General features: G+C 38.0%; 1 protein-coding gene across 1 annotated transcript in view; it reads right to left on the reverse strand.

Moving 5' to 3' along the window:
- Positions 1-6,589: 6,589 nt before the first annotated feature.
- LOC121876263 (syndecan-like) overlaps positions 6,590-15,633 on the reverse strand; it is a 62,416-nt gene continuing 53,372 nt past the window's right edge. The window contains exon 4 of the mRNA XM_042381297.1: positions 6,590-11,837. Within this exon, the coding sequence (XP_042237231.1) occupies positions 11,671-11,837 (167 nt within the window). The 3' untranslated portion in view covers positions 6,590-11,670. The remainder of the gene's footprint in view (positions 11,838-15,633) is intronic.

Genomic DNA, 15,633 nt, shown 5'->3' on the forward strand with positions numbered 1-15,633 from the left:
CCTGACATGGTGCATCCTAGAGTACTAAGAGAGTTGTGCAACGAGCTTGCTGAGCCCCTAAAGATCCCATTCTGTAAATGCCTGGATTAGCAAAAGGTCCCCAGTGATTGGAAAATGGCTTATGTGAGTCGTATCTTCAAGAAGGGCAATCGTCACTCCACGAATAACTATTGAATGGTGAGCCTGACCAGCATAATATGTAAAGTATTTGAGAGCATTATAAGAAATGCCATAATGGAACACCTACTACGAAATAACCTTGTAAAGGACTGCCAACACGGTTTTATACCGGGGCGCTCAAGGTACTAGAAGTTTGGACCCAAATTCTGGTATGAGATGGTAACATTGACAAGATATACCTTGATTTTGCCAAGGCTTTCGACAGAGTACCCCCATGAAAGGCAGAAAATTAAACTGGAAGGGTACGGGATTTCGGGAAATGTCCTCGTGTGGATCGGAGACTTTCTCCATGACCGCATGCAGTGTGTGGTGATTAACGGCACGAAATCATCATGTGTACCTGTCACAAGCGGAGTACCACAGGGCAGTGTACTGGGCCCGCTGTTGTTTGTTTGCTTCATAAATGACATGCCTGAAGCTGTACATTCCTCCATACAAATGTTTGCAGACAATACCAAGTTATTTCAGGAAATTAAGAACCAAGCAGACTGGGAAGAGCTGCAGAAGGATCTCTGTGAGCTTAAAGAATGGTCGAAGAAATGTTTGCTAAGATTCAATGTCACGAAGTGTAAGACGCTGCACCTGGGACATACCAATGGTAAGGAGGCATTTCATATGACCCAACGGGACAAAGAAACTCCATTAATTGAGACTGAATGTGAAAAGGACATAGGTGTGTAAGTTGACAGTGAACTGAAGTTCTCGAGCCATTCCGAGAAGGTGAATCAGGCAACCAAATTACTAGGTCTTATAAGAAGTTCGTTCAGATATCTAGACGGTGGACCGTCCCTCATAACAATCTTCAAGAGTGAAGCTCTTCCCCGTCTGGTCCCCAAGATATGCTAAGGACTGTCAGTTGATTGAAAATGTCCAAAGGAGGGCCACCAGACTAGTGCCTGCACTTCGACACCTCAGCTACCCTGAGAGGTTAGAGCACCTGAAATTGCCAAGCTTATACCCTCAGCTACCCTGAGAGATTAGAGCGTCTGAAATTGCCTAGTTTATACTACAGACGGGCAAGGGGTACCTAACTGAGGTGTATAAACATCTCAAAGAGCAATACTCAGTCGAGTGTCCTTACTTGGAGCTGGCGGACGCTCGCTCCACAAGGGGTCACAGCTCAAGGTTTAAGAAGCCGCAAGCCCAGAAAACTGTGAGGGGTAACTTTTTCGGAGTGATAGTTGAGAACTCTTGGAACAATCTGCCAGAGAATGTTGTGACGGCGCCGAATGTGAGCTCTTTCAAGACCAGACTTGACAAGCACTGGAGCAGGTTCAGATACATTCGGGAGCCAGTGCATGCCCAGTACTTGACAACAGTGTGTAACAGAGACGTGACCGATCGCCCAAGCGGCCATTGAGCCAATCAGTGGTGAAGAGGATGATAAAAACAAAAACAAAAAAAGTCCGCAGTCAACTATTCAATACTTTACTTTATCCTCTTCGCCATTGATCGGCTGGTTGGTTACTTGGGCGATCAGTCACGTCTCGGTTACGTACTTAGGGCAAATACTGAACTGCGATACAAAATATACCAACATAGTACATTTTATAATAAAAATCTATAAACGCCTCAAACGTTAAAGTTGCAAGCTATTTTGAAGATTTTACGTGATTTCGTAAATTTGGGGAAAAAAAAAATAATAATAATAGTATTAATATTAATCAATAAAATCACCGTATAGGTTTAAAATTGATTTGGCGTGAACATATTGTTTACAATGCAGGCATACAGTTCATCATACCACTATTTTATCATAGCATTATATTAGTGTAGTGTGTCCTATGGGGCTCTTAATTCACACTATTTTTTTTAAGAGGGATGGATTCATGACTCTCATAATACAGGAAAATCATACGAAAAATATATACGACTCACCACTATATACGACTCAAAAGTCCTCGTTACTCTGATCCACACGGTCTTGACACATTACTAAACATTCCTGCCCCTTAACGCAACTCACACGAGCTCTTCCTCACTCTCCTAATTAACTCGTGAAGCCCTAACGCCTCCCCTACCCCACCCCCCACTTAGCTATTCTTTACATTAACTTGTTCTCTCACCAATACTGCTTCGGTGTTGATATTCACGAAACTATATTAAGTTGTTGCGTCTGGTACTAAGTGAACATAGTCACAGTAATCATGTGTAATGTAGGCACGATTTTGGACACTATATATATATATATATATATATATATATATATATATATATATATATATATATATATATATATATATATATATATATATATATATATATATATATATATCTTTTTTCTTTAATTTAGCTTAAGTCAGTTAATTTGGTACGTTTTTATACATCTCCAGGGACGAGTCAAAACTGAATGTATAAATCTTTGAGTACCTAACCAGTGAACGCTATATTTATGGATATTTGCTATTCATAATATTGCACTCAATCTAAATTTGTTTCTACCCTCTATCTACTTTCCTAACGCCAGATTCACTGTTCAAGGTGAGTATATGAGATTTATAGCTCGTACACTGTTACCTGAGCACCTTGATCACCTAAAGAGTTAACATTTCAACAGCTCCGCCAATTTTCCTGAAACTTGAGGATGTTCGATAATTTGTTCGGTCAAACTGATCTTTCCTCGAAAACGATATTATGACCAAGCAATGAAAGTTCGATTGGTAAAGGTGTACTGTAGATTTAGGCTACCACCAGAAGGAATTATCCAAATTGGTTAAAAAAAATTCCTTCACACTAATATCGTGGTATTGATCACAAAAATGGAAACAATGCATAGAACCTGACCTAACATACCCATAGGTTGGGTTTGTTAGGTCAGGTTCTATTAGCTTCTATGCATTATCATGTTAATTTGTGTTAAACAACTTACCTTAATATTGAGGTTGATAGAAATCAACAATGGCGAGGAGGAATACGTGGAAGCGTTCACCATCATTTATACGAAACGTCCCTTGGAGAGGGATTCAGTGGTAAACATGGCGCCGGGAGGAGAATTGTGAAGCGGGATAGAGTAAATAAAAAAGATTGCCAGGTTCTATTAGGTTCTATGCATTGTGGTTTCCATTTTTGTGATCAATACCACGATATTAGTGTGTAGGAAATTGTATAGCCAATTCGGACAATTCCTTCTGGTGGTCACCCTCTTCTACACCTTTACCGTCGTTTATTTTAATATACTTAAAATCATCAAAATAATAAATAGAGCAAAAATAAAGACAATCAACAAACAGCTTCTGGTGGTAGCCATTATCTACACCTTTACCGTTCGAGTTTACTGTCTTCACCACCTTTACTTAAAACTGCTAGCAGCTTGTTATACAACCGTGCTTCTCTTTCTCAACATAATCTCAAAACGCCTTTTTTTTCGAATTACCTGAATAGTCATCAGTTATGAAGTGCTCAAAGTTTGTTCACTATGTACTGTACTGTAGAGTGTATAAAGCAAACAACTGCTTTTCTCGGGAAATAGCTTGTCATCAGCCAAACAACTGTGTGGTCCAACTGGCTAAAAACCGCCATACTGGTAGATCTTGACCTACAGTATAATGTTTCTTCGACTTCAAAATATTTTATTATCCTTTTAAATGTTCAGGAAAACTTTGAAAAAATATTTAAAAAATCCCATCAATAAAAATTTATCCTTATATAAACTGTGGAAACTTTAGAGAAAACCACATCTAAAATTCACAAATTATTGGAAATTAAAAACAAAATCAACATTTAAATTTGGGTTTGGAAAAGGGAATGACTATATGTACATAGCAGTTGCTCACTGTAGAAAACGAGATCAATTTGGGAACAGTAAATTTTATTTGTTAGCCTAGATCCAGGTAGATACGTCTGAGAACATGTGGAAAAGTGTACACAGTATATAGACGTAAAATATTAATGCAGATTGTATTTAACTTTAATAAAAACTGTCCTCTAACTCGTCCATAAACTGCTTCTTTTTAGTTAGTTAATTACGCCTATAATAAAGATACTAATGAATGGGCATTTGAAGTTTCGGATCACTCCTTAAAAGTTGGTCGGTCACTAATTGTTGTGTTGGCGACAATTTCTACACCTTCAGCAAATTCACGCTTTAAAATGTGAAACCGTGATTATATCAGTTTTTGCCAGAGAAAGTAATATTCTCAACACTTGAAATCCTACTAATACCTAATTGATAATGAAGGCCATCTTCAAAACAATAGCAGGTGGCTACTTATTTCTCATCCACGTTTGGTGCTAATTTTGGCATGTAAATTATATGCGAGACAAGAATGAGCGAGAATAAAGTTAACAATTACCTACACTTGAAGAACTACCTCACAAAAATTGTCAGGAAAGGCAGCTACTGACCTGAATAGCTTCACTTACATAACCAAGTTTAAATTATCCACAAATAAAGACGAATGAAAACTGAGGACCCGAACTACATAATGTAATGCCAACGAGGACATAGTTTAGATATTTGCTCAACAGATGATAAAAAAGTGGCTACCAAAGGACAAAATGATTCGATGGACAGGATCGAGAGAATAGTCCCAAACACCTGACATGACACAACTCATAACCATCTCCATTAATCTGACTTGCACTTACTGTAGCGGCATCTATGTAATTCTGTGTAATCCTCGGTACTTCAATTACCATTACAGTTATTAAAGAGTAATATACCGTGCGAAAACTTACTATAAATAGATGAAGTTTGTCAATATTGTCGAGCAACTCCTTTTCACAACATGGCGGGAACGACTGACCTTCTCGTTTGATGAAAACCTTCAAAGAAAATGTAAATGTGGGCAATGGTAAGATAAACTACTCCAAATTGGAATCTCAATTAAAAATTCGTATTTTTCGACCGTGATGCTAATAGAAGGGGTATGGAGGCTTGAACTCTCCTTCTCTTCTGTCTTTAAGACCGAAAAATTCCCTTATTTGTTGGCAACGAATTATATATTCATTGAAAATAAAGGGTCTCTAAAAAAATTTCACTGCACATCAATGTTTCTCAATAGAATATAATGTCTTGATTTCTTGAAAAGATATTTAACCTTTAATTTAACTTAGCATTTCTTGTCTGAAATATTGATATATTTTTTGTAGTAATTTTTCTTATTTTGCAGTTTACACATCTACTACAAGGGTGGATCCAACCATTCTGTTTCATTCAGAAAGGACATTTGAGAATGTTACCAATAGTTATGGGTGTAAAATAATCCTAGGCTTGGTTGGTGATGTAGGGCTAGGTTTGGTGATGTAGGACTAGGATTGATAATACAGTATAGGGTTAGGATTGGTGGTGAAGGGCTGGAGTTGGTGATGTGGGGCTAAGCTTGCTGATGTAGGGTTAGGTTTGGTGAAGTAGGACTAGGATTGTTTTGTTTTGTTTTTTATGGAGAATAGCCCACCCGGGCAAAAAAATAAGAGTAAAAAGAAAAGAATAATAGAAAATAAAAAGATTATATTAATCTACACCATGAAGATGCCAGAAAACCAGCTTTTTAAGGTGAGACAGATTGCAGGAGCATGGAAACACAGAAGAAGGCAGAGCATTCCACAGTTTGGCTGTGTGAGCAAAGAAGGATGTACTATAACAGGTTATTTTAGTGTGACCAACATCCACAAAGAAATGGTGGGCACCTCAGGCAAGACGTGTACTACGAACCCACGGCCTTGCCGGTGGTACACAGGATGCCAAATCCACCGAACGCCATTAAAGTACCGGTAAAAGAGATAGAGTGAAGCAACATTGCGGCAAAGGACTAGGATTGGTATTGTAGGATTAACGTTGGCATTGTACGACTGGGATTGATAATGTAGGGTTGGGATTGATGATGCAAGGCTAGGATTGGTGATATAAGACCTAGTAGCCAATATAAGTTGGCTATATTGAGCCTAGTTAGCACTTCAGGTATGTTGAAAGCCAGACTGAGTACCCAGAAATACAAAAGTGAAATATCAGGGATAGTACAGGCAAATGAGATGATTAGAATACAGTTTTAGGAGTCAAAACACAGACGGCTCATGAAAAAAAATAATGAAACAGTTTAAACACAGGGACAGTGTTGATGCACTGTATAATTAAAGTTACAGAAAGCATCCATGAAGAAAAATGTAGAAGAGGGAGAGCAAGACTTTAGTGTTATGGAAACAGAGGGATCAAACATGTATGTGATGGGGTATTTAGTGTAAAATTGTCTGTTATGGATACATATGAAGGAGTGTGTATGAATATTGGATAGAGACAAATTACTACCTATAATGTTCTTGGATTTTCTGATTGTACTCCAAGTGGTTATAATTCAAAGTGTTTACATTACAAAGTGTATGACCATTATAATAATCAATCTTATTGTTGGTAAATTACAGTACAGTATAATTGTTTAAGGAATAATTTCATCTTGGGTAATAAAAAATTCACTCCATAAATGATTTATTTTTCCAAGTACTACTTACTGAACACATGTTACTCTATGGTTGTCAGTCATACAAGTACAAAAGGACCCCGTATAGATGAACAGTCTAGGAAAGGATATCAGTATGAACGTTAATATACAGTTTACAATATGACATGAGGCGTAGGATCACAAATAGGCGGTGGACAACTCCTTGCTACCACTCAAGATTGATCGATTGTGGGAGCAACATCTCTGGCAACACATACCACTCAAGAGCATTTATAAACTTTACCATGCAACTTTTACCAAATATTAATTTACATTACAGCAAATTATACAGAAGTTTGGAAATTCAATCACATATTATGGTATTCAAGAGTTAGCAGCGGCAGCAGTTGCCCCGCGCTCATAATGATCATCTGCCATAATGAGTTAGACTGGGGACCACCTACATCCTTGTGACCCAAACTCACCTTTACAAAATACTATACACATATTTGTGACAGAGTCAGCTGATGTAAGTCTAAAATATTGTGGTCGTTAATTCCTACTGTAAAACGAGAAAAAATAGTCGCTGTGACTAATGCTAGCGGAGGCTCAGATCAGCTGACACAGCCACTGGTCAGCTCCCTCAGCAAGACAACACCTTGGTGATACTCCACTCCCTCAAACACACACATCTTCATCTTCCTACCAAGTTGCATCTTTGGCTATCACCATTACAAATTTCTCATCTGTGGTTTCACCCATTGAAGCTATATACAATAGTGACATATGCTATTAAAAATAACTGCAAGTGTGACATTTTTAATACCAAATTTGAAACATAAAAGATCTTTCACTACTATCAATGTAATAAAAATAGAAACTATACACCATGTGTTGGGAACTACTACTGGAATTCAGCTTCTCCATGTAAAAGAAAAAAAAAAGTGGCATCATTAAGGCGAGTGCAGGTAGGTGGTTATGAAGCTGAGCGAGTGACACCAAAGAGTCCCCAGTTGATACTTATCTCTGACAGGATCAGTCACACTCAAGTCAGTGGAAGGTCTCTTCTAGGACTCCCTGTTTCTTGCTGATATACACAAGAGAAAAGCCTTATAGTGACCTACATGACTTGCTTGTTGATCTCACCACATTTGTACACATACAGTTCAAATAACAGAATCCTGCCAAGTTTTTTATTGTTCTTATGGATGAAGTTCCTGTAGTGAAAAACTATGACGGATTCTTCACATTGCTTGCTGAGACACTGAAGGGACTGGTGAGTTATCACCTTCAGTGAAGAGAGAAAAAACCTAATTACAGTGACTGAAAACTTGAATGTTTGATTACCTGAGAGCTTCTGGTTTCTATAGTTTCAATAACCTTCAATTTTGAGTTGATGACCCATACAATGTGACAACTGCTTCTACATAAAAACATTAGAAATTACCAGAAAATATTACTTAGAATCCAGAAGCTTGTAAATTAAAGGCAAAAATAACTAAAATGGATTGTTCCTTGTAAAATCTTAAATAATATGAATGAAGAGAAGACAATATACTTAAAACTCTTGGCACACTTGATCAATGGAAAACTCTCCCCCGAGACGCCCTGGCTAAATCTAAAGGTTCGGATTGGACTGGAACAGACATATTATAAAACAGTTGTGCAGTACAACACATTAATAAGGTGACTGCTAGTTAGTTGGTTAGTTGAGAGTAATACATACATGAACCTCCAGCCAGCACAGTATCTACCAAACCTCCCACAAGATCTGGAACACACTGCACCAGTCAATACTTGGGCCGAGATGGCACTTACTGATAACCCACAGGAGACAACTGAGTTATAAAAGTGACAAAAACGAGTGTGAGTATGTATGTATGTGTGTGTGTGTGTGTATGCAGAGCAGTTACTCTAACTTGCTCAGGGCCTCCCTCTCACCTTGTTTTGGCCTGTGCACAAATTTACAAATGGGTTTCAGTAATCAATAATTACTACTGTTGGAAATATAATGAATGTTGGTAATATTTTAGTGGTTTTTGATGGAGCAATTATTAAAATCAAGGGAAACAAATTTCTTTCTTAAAAAAAAGTTGTTTTGGTTCTTTCAGACTGCGATTTTTTTTTTTCTATTATTATTTTCTTTAATGGGATGATTGTCCATCAGTTGATACACTCAGCAGGGCTTGGTGGTGGGAGAGACACACACTTGCAAGTACAGTTCTAGCAGCTTACAGCTGAACAGAATGTGATTTCCACAGCCATACTTCCTCCCATTGGTATAAATGCATCATTCCTGTCAGTGAGTTGCTCCTCCATTGTTGCTGGTCTATAATAACTCTTTCCTGTAGCTTATACACTACTCTACATGGTAACTCTGCCTCTTGGGGAAAAAATGGGAGGAGGCCTTTTTTTTTTTTCATTCAGAAGCTCAAACAACCCATTCAGATCAAAGCAAAATATTACGCTATAAAACTTAACCGATATTCAAATGGTGAAAATATTTTAAACATTCCATAATGTTTGTAAAATAAATATAACCAAGTGAACCCTCTGTTTAGAAATCCACTGTGCCACTGGCTAAGTCCTATTAGTGGTATATAATGAGTACCAATAATTATTTGCCAGACAAACTACAGATTTTTTCGTCAAGTCAAAACTGTCTACGGTAGCCAGACAAAGTGCACATTCAATGGTCAAGTGTAAAAATCTATTAGCCATATAAACTGCGAGTTTCTTAGTAGTAAAATTTCATATCCAGGAAACTGAAGGTCTTACTCTTAGTCAATCTTTGTTTCATCTGATGGATCATGCACACTCTGCTGGAGTTTTGTTATTAAGTTTGACACTGAAAAGTTCATGTAACAATACCGAGTTATTTTTGTGTGACTCCTGGCTATTAATTTACTTATTATTGCTTGTGTGTGTGATTATGTCACCTCCCCATCCCAACTGCATATGCTGGTCTATATTTTTTTACCGCACTTAACTAAAACACATTAAAAAACGAGTTTGATTCTCCTTTGAGTAAATAAAATACACAAAATATATATTTTTAATTATTTTTATCACCTTCACATTCTATTAAGTTTTTATTACAATTGAGCACAATTACCCAATCCAAAACCACAACTGCATTATACTTTGTCAGGCAAGCAAGTCCCAATATGGGTGTTTAACAGCCCATTTAAAACTGCCATGATTAGCTAGGCAGTCAGAGCATATCAATCAAGCCAGGTAGATGGACCACAAAACTAGTCAAGCAAGGCCAGCCTGGTCACCAATGATGGGAGTCAAGCTAGGATAGCCCCAGAATAGCACTGTGCAGTCTCCACACGCTGTGGGTGACAATGGTACCGATACTGGGCGGCCCAAGCCGAAGGCCCATCTGGCCAGACAAGCCCTGAACGGCACCAGAGTCCATCAGAACAGCCTCTGCCTAAGGTAAGAGATAAGCCGGGCAACCCTAGCACAACAAGCAATCCTGCTGTTAACCTAACTACTACTGTGCTCATTACAAATGATGAATGAAGGTGTTAACTATTTAGATAATATAGAAAGTAATATCAAATATCAAAAAAATCCTTCACAATCTCACAAAATATTTTGTTTCTAACCTTGAAGTCATACAATTTATGACTGGGTCAAGACCATCACATTCACAGAGTAAAACATTATTACAATAAGGCAGGAATTTCCCTTAATAAGACCCATTCTCTAAGATCATATATTGCAAATGCCTATCAAAAGGAAAGAAGAAACTTTATATTAAAAAATATAAACACACACTAAAATTAGTGTTGAATAAAACCAACTTTTCTATACTGGGGATAAAGTAGAACCCTTGAGTAATTATCCATTTAGAGTTCCATACTTTATGTGGTAATATACTAATAGCTCCCAAGTCCTCGAGGATGGTAGAAAGCTAGATTCACATTTTGTTCAAACACAGATGTTAGGGAGTTAGTTGAGAGCATAAATAAGACTGGTGCAGCTCTCACACTGTTACATTTACAAAGCATATAGATATCCTTCTTGGTGATACAGTAGCACATATGTAAATAACTAATACCAGCATAACATATGTTAAAGAAAAGCAGTTAGATTATGATGTAATAATATTAGTGAGTGTTATTCTTCTGAGAGAAATGTTTGATGAAAATATGTCTCTAGGCAAAATTGAAGAAAACATTAATGGAAGAATTACAAGGTCTAAATATCTCCAATACAAAAAGTGGCCCCACAGGGAAACAGCTAAAAAGCTCAATCCCTAACCTAATATTAGGATACGTCCTCATTCCCAAAGGACTTCTGTAAAAACCAGTTTCCTGGTTCCCAACTGAAAGCTTTTGTGCACATAACCAAGATGAACTTATTTCCCTACCCTGTTTTTTGAGCTCGCATGGAGCCAGTTGGAGGCTGGCAGTATGAATAATCAATGAACTCTTTAATGGTAAAGTTAGAACCATAACAAATATGATATTCACAGCTCCACCTCATGGGTCAGTTGCTATAATAAGCATCATCAAAATGGTTGTGTTGATATGATGTTAATATTCCACACTTTGGGTCCCAAAATAGTGCAATACAGTACAGTATATTGATAATCAAGGCCTTGGTTAACCAGAATCTTTTTATTCTGAATATTAAATGCTGGCATTTGTTCAGTGGATAATTTACAGTATCCAGGTATAAATGGTGAATTAAACATAAAAAAGAAAAAGATGTTAAGCTGGACTAAAAATAATCTAGATAACCAATTCCATGACAATCAAGGGACTGACTGAATGCGCATCCCATAAACATCTTCCTCAGAGATTGGAGGAGAGGGAATTTAAGGGGTAAAATTTATATTTATAATTGATTGTAAATTTCTATAAAATTAGTTTGTCCTAATATGGTCCCCTACATGGTAGGGTCTGGGATTATTTGAATTCCCTCCTCCTTGACATACACAGTAGTGGTACAGTACAGTGGGTGTGGTGGTGGTGGTGGTGGTGGTGGGAAGTACCGTTGATATTCTGTTCATCTTCCACTAAATACTCAAGGATGGTAGGGATAAGGATGCCAAGATTTCCCTCCCCTGCTACAGTTGGTACTCCGGGTATGGAGGGAGTTAGGCATAGATCTCCTTGTCATTGGGAGAATAGGATGAGGTGAGTGGCATCCGTTTGGGTTCGTCCAGGGGGTACGAACCCTCGTCCTTCTTCCTCATGCGGTAGACAATGAACATGACCAGCAAGATGGCACATAGAAGTCCCACGACTGCACCACCAATGAATGCTGTGGAAAATAATTTAGGTGTAAAATTATATGTTACTTATGAAGGAGTGCAGTACTGTACTATACAGTCTGAAATATAGTATACTGTACTGTATAAAAAAAATCATGCATGTAAAATAACAGAGCTGTAGCACAACAAATAAAGTACTGTACTGTACAATATATTCATAAATTAAAATTTAATTTACAGCATTTGCCCCATAGCCTGGCAGCTCTTGTAATCAAAAGCCAATGATACATCTCTTAAAAAATATCTATTATCTAAGTACAGTATTAATATTTTATGTAATACCTACCTTATATACCTGCTTTTATTGTACCACCAAAACCGTTTGATCAGAAATTATCATGTATACTAGATACAAATTAACATTGCAATAAATATATTTGCCAACTAGACTAATCCTGACAGCTCTGTCCTCTTGTTCCACCTTAATACAACCAGGGGTGCAGTGCTGCTGGAGCTCAACGGAGCGCCGCTCCAGCACCTGTTTTGATCAACCAATCAATCAATATCGCCGACGCCTTGTTCCCTCCCGGGAACTCCCCAATAGGGGGTGGCCATGGCAGAAATGTCTCCAGGCCATTTTATCCTTGCACACCTCACTTGCTCTCTCAAGCACTCTTCCTCCCCTTCCCACTCTCTCTTCAACAAACTCTCTAACTCTCTTCTCCCAGGTGACAATTGGTCTACCCCTCCCAACATTCCCGTCTCTCTTGCTATCATAAACTTTTTTTGTCAGCCTGTATTCATGCATCCTCGGCACATGTCCATACCACCACACATAAAGTTATAGTAAGCTCTATATGTTACTATAAATCTATCTCAATCATGCAATCAACTTTATATTGCATTAATATTACATATACAAAACTGAATATATCCTCATATAATTAATCTCTACTTCAGATCAGCTTATATTTTATGACTTATCAATATTGCAGAAACACTTTGATAACAGGTGCACTTCTAAACACTTAAAAACAGTACTTCCTCGCATAAGAGCTATAGATATGTGATCAATATCAAGTTAGATGTAGGATAGATGATTAGTGGGTCCCATGTTTTTGACCTGACTTAACGTGACTAGTTACGTCGCCCTTTCTTTTAAGCTCCTTTTGTGTGTGTGGTGGTGTTGGTGTGTGCATTAGTGGATGTCATGTTATTGACCTGACCTCATGTTTAGTAAGGTTACCCTGTGTACATAAGCCTCTCTCGGTCCTTGTAATTCAGTTGCCTCTGAAGATGTCTTGAATAAAGACAAAAGCTAAGGTGCTTCATTGTTTCCCCTTTTCCTGTGTGATTTTATCAAGATTATCTTATCCACATTTTCATTGTGGATCTACATGAAATATAGTACAGTATACAGTATAAATATATACATTTATAGATAGATAGATATAGATAGATAGATATTTGTTAAAGGTGAAGGTGTACAGATGAAAACAATAAAAGCATAATAATACAAACAAAATCAATTCTTATTTTATTATTATTTAATATCAGAAGGGATGGCGACTGTTCAGCGCTTCTTGTTGTTCTTTGTCTTTTTCCCGGTGGAGAGGTAGTCTCCCCAAGGCACAACCTCGTCCTTTTGCACATGGCAGAAGGTGGTGTTTACCTTCTTCTTGTTGTTTTGAGTCTTGGGGTTTGTGGTCTCATGTTTGTGAGATCGGGGCCCTTCACCTTAACCTTCTCCTGGGCCTTCACCTCCACCTTTGACACCTTGGTTACAGTGCGTAGTTCCATTCTGATGTACTGACCCTAACAGCTCTCTCACTGAGGCCAATTCAAAATTTGAGGGATGGTGTTATAGTGATGATGAGTGGTGTTATATGTAGTGATGATGGATGGTGTTATATGTACTTAATAATGGATGGTGTTATATGTAGTGATGATGGATGGTGTTATATGTAGTGATGATGGATGGTGTTATATGTACTTAATAATGGATGGTGTTATATGTAGTGATGATGGATGGTGTTATATGTAGTGATGATGGATGGTGTTATATGTACTTAATAATGGATGGTGTTATATGTAGTGATGATGGATGGTGTTATATGTAGTGATGATGGATGGTGTTATATGTAGTGATGATGGATGGTGTTATATGTACTTAATAATGGATGGTGTTATATGTAGTGATGATGGATGGTGTTATATGTAGTGATGATGGATGGTGTTATATGTAGTGATGATGGATGGTGTTATATGTAATAATGGATGGTGTTATATGTAGTGATGATGGATGGTGTTATATGTAGTGATGATGGATGGTGTTATATGTAGTGATGATGGATGGTGTTGTAGTGATGATGGATGGTGTTATATGTAGTGATGATGGATGGTGTTATATGTAGTGATGATGGATGGTGTTATATGTAGTGATGATGGATGGTGTTATATGTAGTGATGATGGATGGTGTTATATGTAGTGAGCCTTAGTAAACATAACATTTACTTAACCATCTTGTGTAGTTGTGAACTTGTGAAAAAGATTTAAATTTAGGAAATACAAAATAAGGCCTAAATTCGAGGGTCTAAATATCAAGAGGGCCTATGGCTTGTCTTTCTAGCCTTATGGTTAATCGAGCCCTGCAGGAAACACATTCACCACACCTGCTGTAGAATCACTGATAGTTTTATTTCTTACCAGCATATATTTAAGGGCTGGAAGTATATCTGAAGGCAATACATTTACACTGTTATCCTGGCTTACTGAATTAATAACACTAAGGTTTGATACATCCGAGGGTGATTTTGCCTAAATCGGCAAATGTGTTACCTGACATTGTCAAACGTGACCACAACCAGGCGTGGTGATGCTACAAGGGGGAATCCCAGATGGATTTTAGGTAATGTGGGTCCTGACTAATTCTTCCTCTAGTAAATCCTTCTGGTCCTAAACCAAAAACGTCTTCAATAACTTCTGTACTCCCTTTGTTCCTCCTCTCTGCCGACCTGATAACTCTATAACAACTCTCCCCCTGACAAAGCCAATCTTTTTGGCACCTTATTCTCCTCTAACTCCACCTTAGACGATTCCAACTCTATCCCTCCTACCCCTGCACCTCCTATTGAACCTATGCACTTTCCTATAATCTCCACTCGTAGGGTTGCTGGTGTGTTATCCAGGTTGGATGTGAGTAAGGCACATGGACCGGACGGAATACCCCCTCGTGTTCTGAGGGAGTGTGCTGAAATTCTAGCCCCTGTGCTTGCTTGCCTCTTTCACCTTTGCCTCAAAACCCAAACTATTCCTTTTTCTTGGAAACAAGCCTTGGTTCAGCCCAACCTGAAAAAGGATGACCATTCTAATCCCTCTAACTATTGCCCCATTGCCCTAACTTCATCCCTCTCTAAGATTTTCGAAACTATCTTGAACTCCCATTTTCTCCGTCACCTTGAGCGCCATTCTCTTTCGTCAGACCACCAGTATGGCTTTCGCAAGGCAAGATCTACTGGTGATCTGCTCTCCTACTGCACCCATCTTTGGTCATCCTCTCTTAGGGATTATGGGGAAACTTTCATCGTGGCCCTCGACATCTCCAAAGCATTTGACAGGGTAAAGCACAAGTCTTTGCTTTCTAAACTTCCCTCTTTGTTCTATAATTTCTAGCTTCTGTACTTTCACCTACTCTCTTCTTCTTTTTATCAATGATTTACTTCACACTACAACTAATTCTATTCATTTTTACGCTGATGATTCTTACTCTTCACTTTTCTTTAAATTTTCTCCTTCCCCCTAACTCTGAAACTAGATCTGTTTCTAGAGTTAATATCATTACATCT

The sequence above is a fragment of the Homarus americanus genome, unplaced genomic scaffold (genome assembly GCF_018991925.1).
Source record: "Homarus americanus isolate GMGI-L3 unplaced genomic scaffold, GMGI_Hamer_2.0 scaffold34921, whole genome shotgun sequence".
Taxonomy (NCBI): Eukaryota; Metazoa; Arthropoda; class Malacostraca; order Decapoda; family Nephropidae; genus Homarus; species Homarus americanus.